This window comes from Diceros bicornis, chromosome 7, assembly GCF_020826845.1.
Source record: "Diceros bicornis minor isolate mBicDic1 chromosome 7, mDicBic1.mat.cur, whole genome shotgun sequence".
NCBI lineage: Eukaryota > Metazoa > Chordata > Mammalia > Perissodactyla > Rhinocerotidae > Diceros > Diceros bicornis.
In genome coordinates this window covers 70,356,800-70,379,018 of record NC_080746.1, presented here as the reverse complement: position 1 = coordinate 70,379,018, position 22,219 = coordinate 70,356,800, and the positions used below count along the sequence as shown (strand labels likewise).

Sequence of the window (22,219 nt, the reverse complement as noted above, 5' to 3'; positions counted from 1 at the left end):
TGAGGGTGCAGATGATGTAGCCCCCGTGATCCACAGAATTCACTCCCAAAGATATTCAGAGAAAGTAAAGACCTTCGTTGCATAGGCGGTAAGGATTGTGTAGTGAAAACGGTGTCTCCGGTCTCCCACAATAGTGTGGGATGCCTCCAGTCACAGACCCGCTAATCTGTGACACCGGGCAGGCGATACTGGAATGGGATTTTTCCAGCACTAACAAGCAACGAAGGTTAAGACGACAAAAGCCCTTATGGACTGGGCCCTTTATGACAAACTCCCCTGAGAGCTTGGCACAGCCAGACAAAGAGACAGTTTGGAACCCCAGTCTACTCAACTGGCCACCAAGGGGCACCCCGGTAAATGCACCTTCCGTATGGTGGAGACCAAGGAGAAGATTCTCACTGGTCACAAAGACAAGTTTTCTCAGGACACAGAACAAGACAGAGACTACTCTGGGAGGAAAAGGGATCAAGATCAAAACCAAGAGTACTCTACCAAATTTAAACCAAGAGTCACTAAAAGCACAAGAAACTAGTTTCCCAAATATTTTCTCCTGCCAATCTAAATTTAGAAAGAGAAAAGATTCTCACCATTTCTTTCCGCCAGACTCCGCAGATAGAGATTCCGGGAGGCTGACATGGTAAGAAGTCTTACCTTTTTGCCGGCTTTTGTCAGGTGTTCCCGTATCTCATCATCTGCAGTAGTCCAGGGAGAAGGCAGGTCTTCCAGCCAGAGAATGCAACTTGCCAGCCAGTGTGGATCCTGCCGACTACGCCAAAACTGTCGGGGGAAGAGGGAAAATCTCCCTCTGCCCTTTCCCTTAAGGTTCTTACGGCTGGCCAAATAATTAACAAGACAGGTTAGCAGGAGAAAATAATACCAAGTTTAATAACATGTATACATGGGAGAAACTGAGAAATGAGCAACTCGTCCCTCTGTCTAGGCTGCTTGCTTAAGTATTGCAGCTAAAGGCGAGGAGCGTGTTGAGGGTGGGTAGTGGCCTGGGACTTCAGAGTTCAGGATGACAATTCTTTTCAGGGTCATCTATAGATAATGTGGTCAGGGAGAGACAGAGTTTTTGATAAAAGGGGCTTGGTGCCTTTCCTATTGTAACCTCTATCCTACATTATCTTTACGGCCATCATGATAGAAGATCTGTTCCAGGAAGGAGCCACCATGTCAAATTCTTTAGGCAGTTAGTGGGGGAGGTCAAATGTCCTTCAGAGAAAACAATCAAGGTAAAGAGATATATTTCAGGCTGGCCAAATTTTGATCTCCCATATCCTCAAGCAGCTGAATGGGGTCTCTAACCTCAAAATCCAAGAAAGAATCTGATGGGTCAAGAATCTGATGGGTCAAGAAAGAATCTCTCTGGTCCAATCAAAGGGATGGGAGAGGCAGGTCATCCACGGGAATACCACATGATCTCCCACTTCCACCAGAGTTAATTGGACCAGGGATGGACATTCTAGAAAGAGTTAGCTTCTATTATTTTCCCAACCTTCCCTTTCTTTAGTTGCCAGTTTCTCTCTGTCTTTTCCTCCATCATATTGTCCTGGCATTATCTGCTTACTTCCCTGTTTCTTCATAGACTGTAGATTCCTTACGGGTTGGGACCCCAGCCCCTAGCAGGCCTGCATTTGTTGAGCATATCTTTATTGAGTGCTAACTCTCTGTAGGCCCCGAGCTGGACTGGAGATGGCAGCAGGGACAGGCATCCTGTGCAATCTCATGTGGCTTGCATTTCGGCAGGGAAAATAGATACTGACTAGCCGTGCAGATACGTTATCTCTGAGCCAACTCTTCACATTTTTGTTCCCAAGTTATGTTTAGTCTAGTCTATTTACGATGGAAGGGAAAGAAAAAAAGAGAAATATGTAATAAACTCTCCCCTGATCTAATTAGTTATTCTGAATGGTTAAAGTTTTAAAAATCAGTGCATAACAGTCACGTATGCAGACTGAGTGCCTGTATTTCTGGATGTCTGAGCTTCCCTGTTTGAGTAGTGTTCCCTCCCCTGGTGGTGGTGGGGTCGACACAGAAGCCCCATCTACTGCCCAGAGCCAGCCCCCGGCTCTGGCTTCCCCTTCCTTCCACCCACTCCAGGAGGAAAGCTCCTAACCCTTCCAGCAGACAGAGGGCCTTTTATGAAGAGAATGCCCCGGGGCCTGGTGGGGGCCCTCCCACTCCTGCCTCTCACCTCACCATCACGGGAGCCACCGCTGGGCCTTGGGGAGGAGAGCATTTCTGTCAAGAACACATCTAAGAAAAGTCTGTTCAGCCCTAAGTGGTTTACGTTTTGTTTTGTTTGGGGTGGGGGATGTGGGGCTTGCCTTTTCCTTTTTTTGGGTCTCAATTTATTCACAAACTATTTCAAATATACTGGAAATAATACAACAGACACACTCACATGCCCACATGTAGTTAATCAACTGTGGTGATTAAACAGATGTGACTATTTGGACACTTTTCCTCAGAACTCCTCCCTGCTGGTACACTCTCTTTCTTCAAGAAACAAAATCCTATAAATACAACTGAAGACGGTCTCCATCTCTTCCCCCACCTTCCACTTTAGAGGCAGCCTGCACAGCTCTGTACTTTTTACTATATTTGTAACATCCATAAACAGTATATACTGTTGTTTTGTGTTTTTTAAATACGAACAAATAATATTCTGTGCATATCATTTTGCAAATTGCCTTTTCCACTCCACATCATGTCTTTCGAGATTTATCTGTGTTGTTGTTGCCTAGATATATTGTTCATTACTTTGCTGTATTCTATTGTTTGTAGAAACTAGCATATACCTTCTCTTGCTGAAAAACACAACTAAGTGGTTTTCACATTTTTGCTATTATAAGTAGTGCTTCAATAAACATCTTTATATATGTCTCCTTAGGCACATGGTCACGAGTTTCTGGAGGGTAGACAGCTAGATGTGAAACTGCTGTGTGGGTGCTAACCTTGTAGGTAATTTTCAGCAGGTTACAACCACTCTGCTGCCACTTTCTCGATCATGAAATGGGACCCAATGGAGAAAATGTGTGAACTTAGAATTTGTAAATGATGATTCCAGGAACTGCTTCTGATGCTCTAAAAGAAAAACCACATGTCCTAATTGATATAGAACGTAGACCAGTGGTATAATGGAAATGGTGGAATTTTAGAAACTTCCTTACCCTAAAGAGGATTGATCTGGACAGCTCTGGACGTCTCTGCCTGCTCTGTGTGCCCCTGTGCCTGTCCCCTCACGATGGCCATTGTGTGACTGACCCTTTGTCAACTCAGGCCCCAAACTCATAGGGCTTCCCTACCCCAGCCCCCAGGCCTCTTGGAGCCCAGACCACGTGTGCTCCTGGCTGGGACCCATCTCTGCAGCCGACCCCAGGGCCTTTGCTCCGTGCCTGTGGATGCCTCAGGCTGGGGACAGGACTGGCACGAAGCTGGGCAGGAAGGGCACTTATATTTGAGGACTGTAGACTTTCTTACTTTTCCTTTCTTTTTTCTTTTTTACCTCTTTCTTTGCTGGTAGTGTCACTTAATAATGGAACTATTAATACATTCCTATATTTAGAAGTACACAGTTTAGACCCCATATGAGAAAACATGTAGCCCTTCACCTGACACTTGGAGCAGCTCAACAATTGTTTTTTAAGTTCAGTCTGAAAGTCTAGACCTCCAGATCTCATGGCAAAGATGTAAGGCAGAAAACAAGTCTTGTTTGGGGAAATTCCTGGTCTTCTAAGCCAATACTGTGGAGGACTGGAAGAGCATGGTTTGCTCTGTAAATTTGCAACTCTTGGCTTGGCCCAAAATTGTGGCCCCAAAAGTTGGCCCCAAACTCCCGGCAGCGGCCTCCAGTTCTGCTTTCCTTTCTTCCCAGTGTGTGTGCCTGAACTGGCACGGCGGGGTACCTGGAGATTCAGCTCTGGGTCCTTGCATGGGCTCAGCCATCCCCAGAAAGCTAAGGAATAGCGGTGCCAGATGTGTCCAATACCTAGGGGACAGAGCAGGGGATGCTGGGGCGAGGGGGCTTTCCCTGCATTTTCAGGAGGACTTAGCCCAGAGGCCTGGAAGTTGAAGAGAACACGGCTAGAAGCCACATCTTGGTGATAAACGGTGATTTGGAGAGTTCTGCAAAGAAAGGCAGTCGTGAGAAGCAAGGCATAAGAGCCCCGGCTTTAGAGTCAGCCACCCCCCGAGTCCACCTCCAGGCCCACCGCTAGCTTACTCGCTGTCCGGCTCTCAGCACGTGGCCTGACTTCTCTGTCTCCATGCCCTCACTGTAGAGTTGGGGTGTGCACAGTGCCCGATGCCAAGAAGGCCCCCAAAATGCTTTCTCCCCCAGTGACACTCTGCCGTAGACTCAGGTGTATGAACAACAAAGAGGCCGTGGTCCCTGTAAGAGGACCCTGTCCTCTTAGGGTCTCTGGCCAGGCCTAAGAATTAAACTGACATAAGACAGATCAATGGGAGAAAAGCATACACATTTTATTAAAATTTTACATGTACACAGGAGCCTTCACAAGAGAATGAAGACCTGAGGAAGCGACCAGAGCAGAAAGCTTATACATCTTCTAGACAAAGGATTGATAAATTTGTGAGGAAATGACAGGCCAAGGAGGTTTGGGTTAGGGACAGTACATTGTGGGGAAGTGACTAGGAGATGTCTAATGGGAAACGAGTGAAAGATAGGAGCTATTTTAGTAGGTTGGTCTGTACAGATCCATTTTGGCACTGACTTCCAGTCTCTGGTGATAAGAATGTTCTCTTCCTGGTACCGAGAGGGCACCTCTCTCATGGGAAATTTTAGGGCCTGTTTTTAGGTAGAAAAGGGCAGAGAGCTCCTCCTCATCTGCTGTTTCTTTTTTTTTTTTTTTTAATAATTTTATTTATTTATTTTTGTTCCCCCAAAGCCCCAGTAGATAGTTGTACGTCATAGCTGCACATCCTTCTAGTTGCCGTATGTGGGACGCGGCCTCAGCGTGGCTGGAGAAGCGGTGCGTGGGTGCGCGCCTAGGATCCGAACCTGGGCCGCCAGCAGCGGAGCCTGCGCACTTAACCGCTAAGACAGGGGGCCGGCCCCCTCATCTGCTGTTTCTTAAGTGCCTTCAGCTCAAAATAATCAATATGCCCAAACAGCATATTTTGGGATGGCATGTCCTGAACTTCCCCAAACACATTTTCCAAGTGGTCACCTACAGAAATTGCTCATCTCATACTCCCCAGTTGGCTCCGGCAGCTCCCAGGCCAGCTTTACAGCAGAGGAGCTTGGCAGCGAAGGGTGGAGGCTCTCGAGCCCGATTCCGGGGGTCAGATTCCAGTTCAATCACTTACTAGCTGTGTGGCCTCAGGAAAGTTTTCTTACTCGTAAAAATGGGAATCAAGTCATAGGACCAACCTCAGAGGTAGTTTGAGAATTCAATGAATTAATACCTGTTCCTGGCACATAGTGAGTGCTCAGTAATGGTGTTGCTATATTGAAATATCAATACCTATTATTATAATGATCAGCCCATCCATTTTTCAGTGACCAAGTGTGGATTATGGCTGTGGCCCTGGTGACACAAAAGTGAACAAGTCAGTACCTGCCTCCCAGGAGCTGGGGGAACACAAGCCAGTGACCGGACAGACCGTGGCAAGTCATGGCTGGGATGGGGAAGCACGTGCGTGGTGCTGGGTGAGCCAAGAGAGAGACGGGGAGGGGTCGGGGCAGGTCAGGAGAGATTCTGAGTCATGAAAGATGGGGAGGAGTCAACCAGGCCAAGGGGAGGAGGTTTGACAAATAAAACACTCATTTATTCAAAAAATATGTGAGTGCTCCCTGTTCTAGGCACTCACACATTTTAAAAATTGTTTAAAAATAGTGAGCGCCTCCTGTTCTAGACGCTGGGGGGACTGCTGGGAGTAAGACAAAGTCTTGCTCTCACTGTGACAGCAACACTTATATCCCCCCCCAAACCACGCGCCGCACGCTCCCCTGCACGCGGTGCACTTAACCACGAGGGACGCTCACCACTATAACCTCCATTTTACATTTGGACTAACTGGAGCGCAGACAAATCTGGTAACTCGGCCAGATTGGTGAGATCCTAAGGAGCAGACCTGGGATTCCCACCAGGTGGTCAGGCTGCGGATGTCTGGTCTTAACCACTCTGCTGTGCCCCCCTCAAGGAGCTTGCTGACATTCTCGGGACCTATTCCGGGAGCTACAAGTGGGTGTTCTTGGTGGAGCACAGCGTCAACCATGGCAGACAGATTAAGGCCATCCTGTGATGGACCTTGAACGCCAGGCTGTGGGGCTGCGATTTTTATCCTGCATGCTGGGTGGAGAATGGCCTGGAAAGAGCAAGGTGGGATGCAGGAAGAACATCCTCCCCCTCTCCCATAAGCGGCTGCAGGAACCCAGGCCAGAGATGACAATGGACTGGGATGCCGCGGGGCACGGCTTCCTGTTGAGTCGACCGCGAAGGCCCAGGAGGCAGGCCTGGGGCGTGAGGTCGCCGGCGCCTGGCTGGCCAATGGCAGCGGGCTGGGCTCGGCCCCTCCCGCGGGGCGGGGGCCCGGCGGGCGGGGCGCGCGCTGCGGGCTCTTTCGGGTACCGGCGCCGCTGCATCCCCGCCGCGCTCCCCGCACCCGCGGCCCGCCCACCGCGCCGCTCCCGCTCCCGCAGCCCGGCGGCGGCCTTCCGGCGACGCCTGGCAGGTCTAGCCCGGAGCGCAGCTCTGTCCAGTCGCGGTGGGTGAGCGGCCGCGGAGCGTCGGCGATGGGGATAGGGGATAGCTCAGCTCGGTCTGGCTTGGGTGGGTGAGGGGCCGGGCGCTGGACTTGGTTCTGACCCCGCGCAAGGGTTGCTGACCTGCTCTCCGACCACCCCAGAAGAGGACTGGCCTGTGGTTGGGGTGGGAGTGGGGTCGCTGCACTAGAGCTGCGCTCTGACCTGGTCCAGGAGGGGGCAGGGCTCGAACCCAGGACGGAGCTGGAGTGAGCTGAGCTGGGGGCTGTTAGCGTGGGGGGACCCAGGTTCCGTTGCTCAGGGGAGGGAGCCGTCACTCGGGGCGGGGGCAGAGCTCAGCCCGTGCACGAGGATGGGAGTAGGGGTACCGAGGGGATCTGGGCGCGGGGGCCCGGGCTGGAGCGGGTGGGAGGCTCCTCTGTCCGGGGGAGCTGCGTCCAGAGGGGACTTGGTTTCGTCCCATCTGGAGGTGGGTGCGGGGAAGGGGGGCGCCGGGGGCGGGCGGGGCTCGGAGTGCCCGGGGCGGCGGGGCGGAGCGGCCGGGCAGGCGAGGGGGTGGTCGGCGCGCTCTGATCGCGCTCTGGAACACACACAGGCGGCGGCGGCGGCGGCGGGCGCAGAGCGGAGATGCGGCGGCTCGGGGGCGCCGTGCTGTGCCTGCTGCTGGCGGCGGCGGTCCCCACGGCCCCCGCGCCGGCTCAGACAGAGACCTCGGCTCCCGTCGAGCCCGGCCCGGCGCTCAGCTACCCGCAGGAGGAGGCCACCCTCAACGAGATGTTCCGCGAGGTTGAGGAACTGATGGAGGACACGCAGCACAAACTGCGCAGCGCGGTGGAGGAGGTGGGTGCGTGCAGACGGCCAGGGCCGCGGGGCTGGGGGAAGAGTGCACCGAGCGCTGGCCAGCGTTCTCGGTCCCGCGAAGGGGCAGGGAAGGGCCGGCAGCAGATTCGGAGTGATCTGGAGGCAGCGCAGGGTGATCCCAACTCCCACCTCTTTCTGCCTTCCTGCCAAGAGATCTGGCTCTGGGCCTGTTCACCGAGAGCCTCCGGCTGGACCCACCCAGCCAGGCCACCACCTGCCAGCAGGCTGCCGGCCACCACCCCGCAATTGTCTTCAAGTGTGCAGTTGCCCCCACCCACTGTGTAAGCGGACGCTTGCAAGGCCCCTGGTATTCCAGCGCTGCGGTTTGTAGAGGCTGAGGAAGCTCCAGGCATCTCAAGTTCTAGCTTGTCCGTTGGGCTTGGAGCTTGTGCCATCTTCCCAAGACACAGTAAGCATGCCATGTGGGGACAGAGCCCTGAGCTTTGCTGGTAATCTGTCTGGGCTTCCCAAAATGCATGGGGGGCCGAGAAGGAAAATCGGAATCCTAAATCCCAGCGGTGTACATCGTCAGAGGGTGAAGAGTGAGAGGAGGAGGGGCAATGCGAAAGGCAGCCCCACCTCCACCGCAAGAATGCTTTGGAGTCAGCCCTGGGCGCAAGATCCTCCTCTGCCACTCACTATCAGGGGACATTGGGCAAATCCCTTCACATCCTGTACCTCAGTTTCCTATGAGAATTGAATGCCATGATATGTGTGGGCACCTGGCATATAATAGGTGGGCAGTTGATAGCAGCTGTTAGTATCAGATACCAGATACCTTGGCAAAACTTTGCCTGGCTTCTTCCTTCCATCACCTCCCAGATCCAAACACTGTGGATGGCATCCTCCATGGTGGGCACCCAAGCATTGCCAGGGCTGCCTGGGAAGGAGGTGCAGCTGGCCCAGCTCACCCAGCCCAGGGGTGGGGAGCTGTCCCTGGTGCCTGTGGTGGGTGGGTATGGTCACTGTTGGACACCGCCCTGGCTGCAGCCTGCTTTGGAGAGAAGCCAGCCATCCCAATGAAGGAGTCAGCCAGGGACCAGATGTCCAGGCTGGTGGGCCAGATGTCTCCACATTCCATTTGGGCAAAGCCTTAAATGCTAGCTCTGGTCTACCAGGAGAGGTTGCTTTCTCCTTCCAACCCTGTGTAGTTTGGGAATATTTCCCCTTCCTTCCCACAACAGTCAACCTGGTGGAGTTTACAGTGAAGGGGACACTGGATTGGGGGGCAGTTGCCTGGGCATCTGTACCTGAACATCCACGGGACAGGCCAGATTCCAAAACCCATGGATGTTCTGTTTCCTGTGAAAGCAAAAGAATCGAGACATGGAGCAATTAAAGGCAAGGGAGTCACACAGGCTCCAACGTCTCTTAACTCTGCACCTTCCAACTAAATGAGCCTATGATCCTTCTGGTTCGGGGGTAGGTCCTCTGCTTTCCTTATCTGTGCTCGGCGCTCTCCCTCCTGCACTCGGATTCCCAATGAGACTGACTAGGTCACCTCCCTGTTTTTATTCAGTGTGATCGTGCCTGTGCAGCGTGGTCCTCTGATGGTAGCTCCTGGTGAGGGAGATGAGGGAGCAGCAGGGGCCTCTTCAGTCTCTTCATGGAGCAGAGCAGCTTGGGGCCCAGGGGGACTTCAGTGATGGTGTCCACTCCATGGGAGTTGTCCACGTTGGCTCTGCCAGAGCCCCAGCCTTCCTCTCTCCAGATGTGGCTCTGCTTGAGTTGTGCGGATAGACTGGTTGACCAGATGGACTGGTTGAAGTTTGCCACCAGGGGAGATGTTGGCTATTCCCCCTACCCCACTCACTGGTCATTTCCCAAAGAGTGTCCCCGCTGGCAGTGGAGACAGGTTGAGAGAGGCTGAACACCTGTGTGGCAGGAGAACAGGCCGTGGGGACCAACCTTCCTTCATCCGATCCCAGTGCTGCCACTTACTGGTGGTGGGATCCAGGCTCTGAAATGGAGGAAATGTCCACTCCACAGGTCAAAGGGGAGGATTAAATGAGAGGATGCAAGTAAAGCAGGTTATCTGACTGTCCAAAATGGGGTTAAATAAAATTAGTATGATTAAGTAGCTCCCTCATGAGATTGTTACAGGGATTACGGGAGATTGTCAGTTCTCAGTAAATAATGGCTATCATTGCCATCATATTAATGATACTAATATGAATAATAACAAAATCCACCAGTGTCTGATATATAATAGATTCTCAATAGATTAGGGCTATTAGTACTAATTTTTTTTAAAAGAGACGGTCAGAGGGCTGGCCCAGTGGAGCAAGCAGTTAAGAGCGTGAGCTCCGCTGCGGTGGCCCGGGGTTCGCCGGTTCGGATCCCGGGCGCACACCAACACACCGCTTGACAAGCCATGCTGTGGCGGCGTCTCATGTAAAGTAGAGGAACATGGGCATGGATGTTAGCCCATGGCCAGTCTTCCTCAGCAAAAAGAGGAGGATTGGCAGATGTTAGCTCAGGGCTGATCTTCCTCACAAAAAAAAAAAAAAAAGACGGTCAGAAAGCGCTTAAGTCACATGAACACAGGATGGTTGCTATTTACTTGTGGCAGGGTAAGAACCGAAAAGGACCAGACCAGATGCATTAGTTGTTTACATAGTTGCGTCATGAATCTGCTTTCAAGTAACTTCCTGACATTTTAAATATTCCAGCTGACTCAAGCTGTTGATTTCTCTTAAGGGGAAAGACGAAGTTAATTCTACTTCGAATCTTCAAATGGTTCAATCCAGCTGTTTTTATTTTCCTGTCTTATTATTCTATATGTTACTGATAAATGTAATTTTTTTTTGTGAGGAAGATTAGCCTTGAGGTAACACCTGTTGCCAGTCCTCCTCTTTTTTCCTGAGGAAGATTGGCCCTGGGCTAACATCCATGCTCATCTTCTTCTACTTTATGTGGGATGCCTGCCGCAGCATGGCTTGATGAGTGGTGCAGAGGTCTGTGCCCGGGATCCGAACATGTGAAGCCTGGGCTGCTGAAGTGGAGCACGCAAACTTAACCACTACGCCACCGGGACCAGCCCCAGCCCCAGTAAATGTATTTTGAGGATAAAACCACTCTCTGCCCCTCCCTTCCCCCTGCTCATTGCTACATCTGTAACTGGCCTATTTTAGAATGTTCTTATCACCTCACCTATTCCTAGGAAGAACTCCAGTACCAAGCCTGGATTTATCACTCCAATTTTTCCTGCTATGCCCCTTTAACAGACACAGAGATTCAACCAACTATAAATGCCATTTTTAATAACATTCACATTCCTCCTCTATGAGACAAGTCTTATTGCTCCAAGCTTAAGTTTCTCGTGCTAGTGGCAATTATAGTTGTGGTTGAAATTTCCACTGTAAACTGTACTTTTAGTTCATGGTGCCATTAAAGAACTGTTAGCTCATTCGGTTGAAATAATCCCTGGTTGAAAGGGAGAAGGTTTTAGAGAAAGACTATCTGCTCAGCCCAAAGCAAACTCTAGATTTGGTAACTAGTCAATTATTTGAAAGCCAAACTGGAGGATTCAGATTGCAATGGGAATTTTAAAAACATGCAAACATTCTCTTTCCCTTGTGGATGGAGCCTCTGTAGCATCTCCAGTCTCCTCTTCTTGTCCAGCTGTCTCTCTTCTCTCACTAAACATGCCAGGATCTCTCGTTTACAAAAAAATTTCAAGTCCTTTTCTTGCCCATCCTGTCTCCCATCTAAATTCCATTCCATTCTTCTCTGTTTTGTTAGCAAACTTTTCAAACATGGTATCTACTGTCTCCTCGTTCCACTTTCCCACAAACATTCCCAAATGTTTGGGGAAAAGTAGGGGAGATTCCCAAGGCAAACTGGCTTCATCTGAAACTGCTTTCTTAAAGGACAATATTGTGAAAGTGGCTATTTATTACACCTTTGCTGGGTGCAGGTCCTGTGCAAGCACTTGGATTTCGTGATACCTAATTCTTACATCCGCTCAGCAGACTAGGATCATCCCATTTTACAAACAGGAAAGCTGAGGTCTAGAGACATTTCATGTCTTGCCCAAAGTCACGCGGCCACTTCTTGGTGGCAGAGCCAGGATTGGCCCCACCTCACCTGACTCCAGAACCCTGGCACTTGCTCCTGTGCTGCCCTCTGGCGATGCTGGGGGTACCTTCTTACCTAATCCAGTGGCTCGGTCCTTCTAGACTTATTTGGAGCCTTTACCACCTAGAAGTCCCCTCCCCAGATATCACTTCCCACTCCCACACCTGGTTCTAGCCAGTCCCCTGACTCCTCTCTCTTCCTTGTCTAGACTCTATATTGTTTCCTAACTAGGCTTCAGAACTTGCTGTAACTCCCCATTGCCTGGAGCAGAGGTTCTTTCCTGAGGGCAAGTGGAGGAGAGGGAATACCTCAGAATCTTCTGAGAAGCTCATTGATATCTGAGGTCCCACCCCAGAAATACTAATGTGGCAGATCTGGGAAGGGATCCAGGTATATATATATTTTTTTTAAGTTATGGGTATGATTCCTATGTACCTTCCTGGTTGAGAACTAGGCCAACACACTCTGCTTTAGAACTGCTGCTGAATCTGCCGGTCCATCCCTCTCTGCTTCATCGTTCGCCATTTTATCCTGGGCCCCGTGTGGACGCTCTGCTCTGGCCTGCAACATGCCATTTTGTCCAGGCTGCCACAGCTTTGCTTCCTCCATGCTCCTCTCTGTTCAAATCCTACCCATCCTTTGAGACCAGCCCAAATGTGCCTCCTCCTCCTCCTGGAAGCCTTTCTTCTCTTCTCTTTGAACCCCTGACTCGCTTCTAGAGACCATCATAATCATCCTCAAACTGGTTTGTGTGGAACTCTCTTATCTCCCCAGTAAAATTATAAGCTACTGGGAACAGCTGAATTAAGTACTGGGAAAAGCATGTAATTTGGAGTCAGACTGACCTGCGTTCTAATCCGAGCTTTGCTGCTTTCTAACAAAGTGGTGGCCTTAGGCAGATCCCCCCATCTCTCTCAACCTCATTTTGTTATCTGCAAAATGAGGGTAGTAACACCTTCCTCATAGGGTTGCTGCGAATATTCAAGAAGACGTGAGAGATGTCTGGTGCAATGGCTCAGACGTAGCTGATGCCCAAACATGGAGGCTACTGTGATGATGCTGGTGAGAAGGATGATGATGGTGAAGCCAGTGGTCAGGTTTCAGACATCTTAGCACTTGTCTCACTATCAAACACAGCAGTTGCTGACCAAGTCCTTATTTGATTATTCGAGCCTTTGTGCCCCGCAGACTTTCTTCACACTTCTAGTTCAGCGTTTTTGTGCTGCAGTGAGACATGGGACTTCTTTCCCCCTGTCCACCCAGCTCAGCAAATCTGGTTGGGAGAGGAGGGAAAAGGGGGGCCTCATCTAATACCTAAGGGGATAGAGGACAGTGGTTTTTTTTTTAAATAGAAAAATCTGTTTGAGGATTAGTTTTAAGAAATAAAAATAGCCTAGAGTCAAAGATAGCAGTGTTGGAAAATTGCCAACCCCAACTAGAACTTCTCTTTGTATCTCTTATTTTAAATTCCTAGAGAGAGTGTCCGACTGACTCAACCAGTCCATGACATGGCCTCTCTCTGAGTCCATTCAGGTGTGAATGGATCGTGTTGTCAACTGCCCACCTGTCAGGGCTGGGGTGGGACGATAAATCTGGAAGGGGAAATTGGTGCAGACGTGATTTGACTGACATCTGGTATAGATGTCATGGAGGCTCCTGAGACTGGAGGACTTGAGGACAGCAGCCTCAGAAAACTGACACCAGGGAAGGCACATGTCGAGGAGAGCCAGAAGGAGGTAGACCCTGAGAACCAGTCAACTGACCTCCTACAAGGGTCCCTCTTGTGCCCAAGAGGTAGGGTGGGGAAGGAGACTTGGCAGTGGCCCTACCTGCAGGAGGGCGGGGGCTGCCTTAGTTTGAGTCCTCCTCCACTGCCGCCAGACCCGGCAACAAGGGTTTGGGAGCAAAGAGCTTATTTGGGAAGTGATCCTAGAAAGTCTAAGAGGAAGTGGCACAGTGAGAAGGAAGAGGAGAAAGGCAATAAAGGCTGTGCCAATGAGCAGGTAGCTGCCAGGTCGACTAGGACTCAATCCTACGGGAGTCCCAGGGAAACTGCCCATTGAGTGGAGAGGGAGCTGGGGTACTTAACCCACAGCCTGTCCCTCACTGGGCAAAGATTGTTTCTGGAGTGTTAACTCCTAGCACTTGGAGCCTCTGCAGACTGAGCACGCTTCTGCTGCCAGAGGATGCCCTCAGAGAGAGACAGAGTTGGTTGGTGGCGTGTAAAGGACTTGAATACAGGTGACCTCTGGTGTAGGCCACAAAGGAGATGGCCGGGGCAGCAACAGCATTTGTACAGGGGCCAAGACTCTTCCATGGGAACATGCTCAGATCCCAACTCTACTCTTCACTGAGCGTCTTGGGAAGTTATCTAGTCTCCCTGAGCCTCAGTTTCCCCATTTATAAAATGGGGACATTAACACCCGCCTCACAGGGAGGTTGTAAGATTTAAGGCTAAAATATATGTAAAACATTTAGTACAATGGCTTGTCCTCCTAGTAAGTACCTGTCATCACCACCATTATTTATAATTTCAGAAGAGGAGAAGAGGTAGTTCTTTTTTTTTTGTAACAGATTCTGATTTGTGTCAAGAGAAAACAATTTTGCTCATTCAATTCATCGATTTAATAGATGGAGGCTGAAGAAGCTGCTGCTAAGACGTCATCAGAAGTGAACCTGGCAAACTTACCTCCCAGCTATCACAATGAGACCAACACAGAAACCAGGGTTGGAAATAATACCATCCACGTGCACCGAGAAATTCACAAGGTGAGGGCGGTCACGGCCAGCACTTCCTCCTTTCTGTAGTGCCCAGTCCCGTCAGAGAGCTAAGGTCTTGTTGACACATGTGACACACAAGCGAAAAATAAAAATGAGGATGGTAAAATACAGATTAAAACCCAGAGGGAGTGAGGGAACTGTTTAAAGGAGAGAGATCTGTATCAAAAACCGCAATTGCTTTTGCCATTTAAGCAATAAATTTAACTCGAGGCTTCCTGCCAGTCCAATTGCAAAGGAATGTTCAAGAGCTTTTATCATTTGAAAAAAGGAAGCCAACAAAAGTCGAGAGAGATACTTTCCTAGTATTGAATGTGAGGAATTGATCTCATCGGGTTTTATGTGTGTTTCAGTAGAGAGTTGAAATAGAGCCCATGCTGTGGTGAATAGATCTTCACTGTTTTCTTAGGAGGAACTCAGATGTGATAAACTGCCTCACAAGGGAAGGCCTCTATTGCCACAAGATTAAACATTCATTTGTTTGCTGGTTATCCATTCAAAATTCCACAGCAGGCTTTTTTCCAACCTACTACATGTCTAAGTATCTCTTGGTCTAATACCTTGCATGAGGAGCAAGCAGGTTCATTCCCAGTCTGGCTTGAGGAAGAAAACGTTGCAAATCTAGAGAAACACAGCATCAGGCTGCCCCTGGGATGAGATGTCTCTAGCATGATTCTGAGAGCAAACCATGCAAGCCTGTGTTCTCCCGCAGAGTCTGCCGCGCAGATATTCATGTTAGAGGCTGTAGAGTCTGTTGTGAACATAAAGGAGCTTGATCTCTAATCTCATCTCAGCTCCTATGTGCAAGGCCACATGAAAGAGGCTTACTGTTGTTTAAGTGCCCAGGTAATGACTTGGTTGAGACAATAGTGTTTCTGTGCCACAGAGCCTAAAGGGGTCAATTTTTATGGGCCATTGCCTTGACTATAAAGAAGCCTTTGTGTGGCTCTTCTCCCACTGCATACAGATGGGCCCAGCGTCAAGAGTGTACCCTCCCCAACCCGGATAAATGAATGAGTCACCTGCTGAACAGAATCCTTTCGCATTGCTCATCTGAAGACCAGAGAATGTTTCAGAAAGTGATTATTTTATTCTTGTCAAAACCACTATTATGTCATCCTTTTGCACCATAATTAGCCAACAGGTTTGGCTACTTCTGAAAGTTGCTCCTTGTAGATGTCAGAATACCCAAGTGGGGGGTGAGTCCTACCCATAACTAGTGTGATTTTTAAAAATTATTTAAATTGCATGGCCCTCACTAACCATATTTACAAAATAGGGATACAACATCCACATTACATCGTTGTGAGGGTCAAATAACCTAAAGTTTGCGGGAGCTCATTGTAAACTATAAAGTGCTATGCAAAAGCAAGTTGTTCTTATTATTACTGTTGTTAGTATAGTAAAGTTATGTTGTCAGCACAGTGAAGTGCTTCCCAAGTGGTTCCATGGAGCACCTGTCTTGTGCAATGCTTCATGAAAGGGGGCTCAGTAGTGGTGAAACATATTTGGAAAACATTGTATATATTTCTCCTCCTAGAAATACAAAAATGCACCTGGGTATAATAAAGGCTCTGAGAAATCCTGCAACCTATACATACAGGACTATAGAATTTTTAAAAATAAAACATTGGTTAATCCTGTAAAAATCTGGCATGGAGGAAAAGGACATCATTTCTTTGCTAGGAAGAGGAATTATTTAGATAAAAATTTAAAAGTATGTTGATAAAGACGTGATCCTTACTTCCTCAGAGCTGGAATTTGATCTACTACTGTGAATTAAGCTAAGAGTTTCCACTTTGTTCTGGCTGCAGGCTCCTGTGGTGTTAGACCTAGCAGGAACTTTAAAGATGACCTAGAAATGAGAAAATGGTGAATCAGAGAAGAGATTACATACTAGATGGTTACAGACTAGATGGTTGTTGGCCGCTGAGCCAAGGCTCAAAGAACACAGATCTCCCAGCTCCGGGGCCAGCGTCCTTTCTGTTCTTCATCACCAGCCCAAACTTCAGACATGGCCTTTGATGGGGCAGGAATGGCTTGGCTTCCATGTCGGGATTCTAAGATGCAACTTTGAGATACCTGCCCCTGGTTGCAGAATCAGAGGCAGATGACAGAGAGAGGAATATTGGGCCAAGTCTCCCATTGGGCTTAAACACTTTCTTGATGAAACAAAACAGTTGGCCAGAATGAGGAGTTGGGTGGCGGTACCTAAAAGCTGCTTGTTTCTCATGAAAGGTGTTGGATTAGACACCCAGACCTGTAGTTGTTGAAAAGAAAGTGGGCATTGAGTTTCAAGTGATGAGCCCGATAAAAATAGCCGATGTTGAATATTTGCCAGGTGACGGGCTCCCCGCCCTCCTCATAGCAACCCTGTGAGGTAGACTCTGTTACAGCTCTTATCGCTGCTCAGATGGGAAGCTGTCTGTCTGATGGCTGCTGGTGGAGCTCAGAGGGAATGAAAGGGGGAGTGGGCATTCTCTCTACGTTGGCAGATGCTCCTGCTTCAGAAAATGGGAAAAAACAAAACTTCTATTTCACGCTCACTGTACCTGCTCTACCGTAGGTCACCAACAACCAGACCGGACAAACGGTCTTTTCCGAGACAGTCATCACGTCTCTGGGAGAAGAAGAAGGCAAAAGGAGCCACGTGAGTTGTCATCTCCCCGGCGCTCACACCTCAAGGCGCACACACCCTTGTTTGGGCCACCTAGGGTAACCCAGGCTCCAGCCCCTGGGCAGGAGGGAGCTCACTCTGCCCCTCTCCTGCCTTGTGTCTACCGAGATTCCCCAATTCCTACGTGTCTGACCGGACTGATGCTATCTGGTAACAGGCTCTGCCTCCTTGCACTTTGCATCAGAAACAAGAGAGAAATTAATTCAGTTGGTAACAAGACCTGGTGCATCTGACCGACTGTGGAATCCCCTAGAGCCTCTGGCCTGGCCCACGCTTTCTATAATCCCAGCCCTGGTCAGGCTGTTAGAGAGCAAGCACACCTTACATGGAAGCCGGTGGCCTAAAGGGAAAAGGCTGCGCTCCTGCCCCAGGCTTCACATTGTCCCCTCCTGGTTGTGCCCACTACTCTGTTGCCTAGTCCAAGGCAGGGTGATTTTTATAGAATTATAGAGTCCTAAAGTTGGAAGGGACATCATTTCACAGAGAGAAGACCTGGGCACAGGTTGGGGGAGGACCCAGTTGGGGTCAGTGGTCTCCAGACTCCCAGGCCGGAGGTGACTCGGCTGCACTTTATCTTCTCAAAGAGGAGGCTGGCTTCAGATGCAGATGCCTGGTGAGGAGTGCACGAGGTGACTGCCGCTTGGCACGGTCAGCAGTAAAGAGGTGCCCGCTCTGTGGGGACTGCAGGGACCAGCCTCTCTGTACCCAGGTGCCGTACGCAAGCTTCCGGCTATAAGTGCTTCCTCTCTGAGGTGCAGAATGCTTCTCTGGCTTTCCAAAAGGATCAGGATTTTTTCTCACCTCTTTTGGCCTTATCTCAGGAAGAGAACCAGTGGACTCATAATAGTTAGGGAGTTGATGTGGTTGGAAGTTAAAGGGGTTTTTTTTTTGGCACAGTGCTCAGACATGTACTGCAAGCTGGGGGGTCCAGTCGCCTGTGTGTGATGGTGGTGACCCACCATTCAGAAGACCTGGAGGGTGGGATGGAGAGCAAGCCATGTGATGAAATGGAAAGACCTGTAGTGACGGAGGCTGGAAGCATGGGTTTGTCACTTGTGAGCTGGGTCACCTTGGTTTCCCCATCTTTAAGTGAGGCAATGATTGTCACCCTCTCTCCCAACTCTGAAAGTACAGAAGCCTGTGAAACAAAGACAGGATCGATTAGGTCAGGAGAGAAGAGAGGCCAGCTTTCGAAGGTGGGAAGAGAGAGAGGGAAGCAAAACAAAAACAGCAGACAGACAGACAGCCATAGGATACGGTCATGGTACTAAGAGGGAAAGCTTTCGAATATTCCAGGTTTAAGTCTCTGTTTGAGGCCCCCTGAGGGAAGGAGAGCCTGGGCAGAGGCCATGGAGTGGACAGGGCAGGGGAGACAGAACTCTCAGGGCTGGGAACTGGAAAAAAAAAAGGCATTGTCCTCAAGAATAAAACAAGTGTTTTATTGCATGATGGTAAAGCTTTCCTTCCGGGAGCCTCCCAGGCCCAGAGGGCAGCGGCTCTGGCTGTGCACACACCTGCACCTGCCTGAGGCCCAGGTGCACATGTGGCCTGCAGCATGCACACCCCATGCCTCCTCCTTTGCCCTTGAAGGGAGGCGGTTGTGTCAGGTTTTGAGCCCTGTGGTGAGGGAAACTGAGGCTCTGAGAGTGGTGGGCGGGTCAGAGACTAGAGCTCAGGATGCCAAGAGCACACCTGGGTCAGGGAGCCCCTGCCTGCACTTGTGTTCATGTGCCTGCCTTCCCGAGTGTGCGTGGCCTTGTGTGTCCATGTGTGTCCGTGCTTCAGGCTCAGAATCTCCACGCCTGCCCACGCGGTCGCATGTCCATCGTGTGATGGAGGATGTACATGAGGCACCTTTGTGCAGTGCATAACCTGCACTCCTATACATGACGGTCCTGAGATTGCAGGAGATTGACAGGGAGAGATAGATCCAAGAATTCCAGAAGGTAGACCCACTAAGTTCTTCTTGATTCCTGCTCAGGCCCTTGGGATATTAACTCACTGAGTTTCTCTATGAGAATCAATTCCAGTTTGATTGGCTGGAAGGGAGACATGGAGCATCTGATGCTTGACTGGCCAGTGTCTGGCAAATCTCTTGGGTCTTAGAGAACAGACTGGAGACTTTTCAAGCCACTTGTGAAGGGATATCGTGTGGGAGAAATGGTGGCATGTGTCCCTTACGACAGAGCCTTGCTCGTTGGCAGTGTGGCTTGCCAAGAGTCAGAGAGGTGAAATCTAGTGTCAAGTGCCCACAGAATTCTTCCATTCACCTCCTCCTCTCTTCCTGGGTCAGCATCGTCCCAGCACAATTGAGCTGGGGCTCAAGCGTCATCTTTATAGAGACACGGTGCTCCTTTTACTGGGTAGGAAGCTGCACAGACTAGGTTGTCTTCAGTGGCATGCAAAGGATGGAACATTGCCACCACTTTCCCCTTCCATAGTTTTGTAATTTAATGATTTTTACAGTTGGCTCTGAAATCCATTACATGCCGAAGAAACTTTCTCTTAAATGGAAAAGGGAGATGTGCCATTCAAAAGGACAAAAGCAGGGGCTGGCCCCGTGACTTAGCCGTGGCTTAGTGGTTAAGTGCGCGCGCTCCGCTGCTGGCGGCCCGGGTTCGGATCCCGGGCATGCACCGACGCACCACTTCTCCAGCCATGCTGAGGCCGCGTCCCACATACAGCAACTAGAAGGATGTGCAGCTATGACACACAACTATCTACTGGGGCTTTGGGGGAAATAAATAAATAAATAAAATTATAAAAATTACAAAAGGACAAAAGCATAACGCTATTCAAACCTTAAAATACTGTAAATGGGGGCTAAATTTTCAGGATTTAAAATTCCCAGGTGAATTCAATTAAAAAGAATCACCAAGCACCCCGTATTTTCCTTTCTTCAAATGCTGGTATGTGTATTAATATGTATGGTAACCAGAGGAGGCTCATGGAAAGTTACAGACAGTAACATTATATGCCTGTCTAGAAAACTGAGCACAGTATGTGCAAGGTCTTGGTCTGTTTTTACATTCAGATGTGCGAGGGGAGAAGGACACGGCGGCTTGTTATTGCCCCTGAGTGCACTGGCGATGGTGATGGAGTCTGACGTCTCTCTGTGGGGCTTTTGTGCTGAGCCCTCAGCCTGTCTCCCTTCACGGGCCAGCGAGTGGGCTGACCGAGGCTGTGCTACTTTCATGCGGCGGGTTCGGAGGAAAGTGGCTGTTGCAAGCTAGAGAGTGGACAAGCCATTATGCATAAAGGGGAAGCTTTTATTTATAGCACTGTGTCCACAAATATGAAGAATCTGGCCCAATTAGCCACGGCACCATTCTGAAGGGACACATCCTCTAATTAAAATACAGCTCATGGCTACAAAGCTTAGCACGCCATGCATTTGTTGTCTATTCTGTTTTCACATTAGAATATGATATAAAAGAGAAGGTCCGTTTGTTTTTCCAGCTGAATATACCTGGTTCAAACCTACAGGTTCAATCACATGCAACCAACTCCAAGATATTGGTCAAGACTTCTGAGGCCACAGGTAGACACACTTCACTCCTGTCATCCAGACAGTAGAGATTCCAGTGACCTAGCAATTTCCTTGTCCCAGAGAATGATCCATGCAGACAGAGCCCTTTTGACTAGATGCAGTGGACAGCGATGATGAAGTTCTCCATAAGTGTGAACCATGACTTCTCTGTTGTGAGGATGCTTTGTCTGCTACTTGTGTTGAAGCCTGGGGAAGTGGGAAGGTAAACTGCCGCTGAATTTTTGAAGATTTGTGTGTGTTTGTTTCGCATTGAAGAGTAAGCCTCCTCTCACCTCACAGCCCAGAGAGACCCACCAAAAGTGTGGGAGGAGAAAGGAGTTGAAGGACCTCCTTCTCCATTAGGCTTCAGGTTCTTTGTTGCCCTCAAATTGTCCGTTCATCACAGAGTAAACTCAGGTGGGGTGCCGGCTTTGTGTGCTCCCTACGCCCTGATTTCTGATGTTGGCATCACCCGTATCAATTTAGTGGAATTTCAGAGGACACCAGGATGTCAAGTTGTTGGGGTTTATGTTAACAGAACGCACTAGGGGAGGGTGTGGGCCTGTTAGAGAAACTCAGGCCCTGCCTCCTGGAGTCCTTCCCGGTGCAGGGAGGCTGGGCAGGGGAGTGGGGGGCAACTCCCAGGAAATGCAGCCCTTCCCTGGCAGAATGAAGAAGGCTGAACCAGGTGTGAGGCCGACCTGGGCTCAAACCCTGCGCTGACCCTTGCAAGCTCTGCCCTCTATGATTCAGTGTCTTCATTTATCAAAAGGGGCTAATAATCCCCGGTTCACAAAATTGGGTGAGACTCTAATAAGGCAAAGTTTATAAAAGCTCTTTGTGTAAGACTCATTATTATTGAAAAGTAATTAAAACTGGGTTCTAATTGGCTTCTGCCCTGGTTCCCAAGCAACCTACTGCAAAAAGAAAGGAATCTGCCTGGAAGCTGAGGGTGTGTTTCGGGACTCCACGATCCTCTTTCCACTGATGTTTGTAGCCTTAGGCTAAGTTCTACAGAGCCCTGCCTCACCCTCTGAGTAATGCACTTTGCCAGAAGCTCTGCGCGCAGCCACAAGGTTGACTCACCCCGCTGTTCGTGTCCTTGTGATGTGTGGTTTGGGTGTTGGGAATACAAACAGAAGGAAGGGTGGGCCATAACGAATGACAAGAATAGGTGATGGTCAGGTGCCGACAATCTCCACAATGGGGTCCAGGTTGGCAGGATGTATGCTGGTTTCTATAGAAAACAGCAGACTTGCAGTTCTAAGAGTGATGACTTAGTCTTATGTGAATGTACAGTTCCACAGTCCTAAAACCAGATATTTGGGTACATTTGTGTTTCTAGATTTATATTTTGAGTTGGCTTTGTGATTACTGGCCACGTATAAGGCCCTTTAATCCAGCAGGAATAATTATAGGGAAAATTGAAGAGCCCTGGGTCATTGTGAGAAATGGATAAACAATCCCCAAATAAATAAAGTTGATGTGGATGAGCAATTTTTAAGGAGTAGGCGTTTCCCTTTGAGCTATAACCTGGCTATATTAAATTGTACTCTCCTCA

General features: G+C 49.5%; 1 protein-coding gene across 1 annotated transcript in view; it reads left to right on the top strand.

Moving 5' to 3' along the window:
* Window positions 1–6,655: 6,655 nt before the first annotated feature.
* Window positions 6,656–22,219, top strand: part of DKK3 (dickkopf WNT signaling pathway inhibitor 3) — a 41,919-nt gene continuing 26,355 nt past the window's right edge. The window contains exons 1-4 of the mRNA XM_058545991.1: window positions 6,656–6,735; window positions 7,329–7,573; window positions 14,306–14,443; window positions 17,019–17,102. Of these exons, the coding sequence (XP_058401974.1) occupies window positions 7,361–7,573; window positions 14,306–14,443; window positions 17,019–17,102 (435 nt within the window). The 5' untranslated portion in view covers window positions 6,656–6,735; window positions 7,329–7,360. The remainder of the gene's footprint in view (window positions 6,736–7,328; window positions 7,574–14,305; window positions 14,444–17,018; window positions 17,103–22,219) is intronic.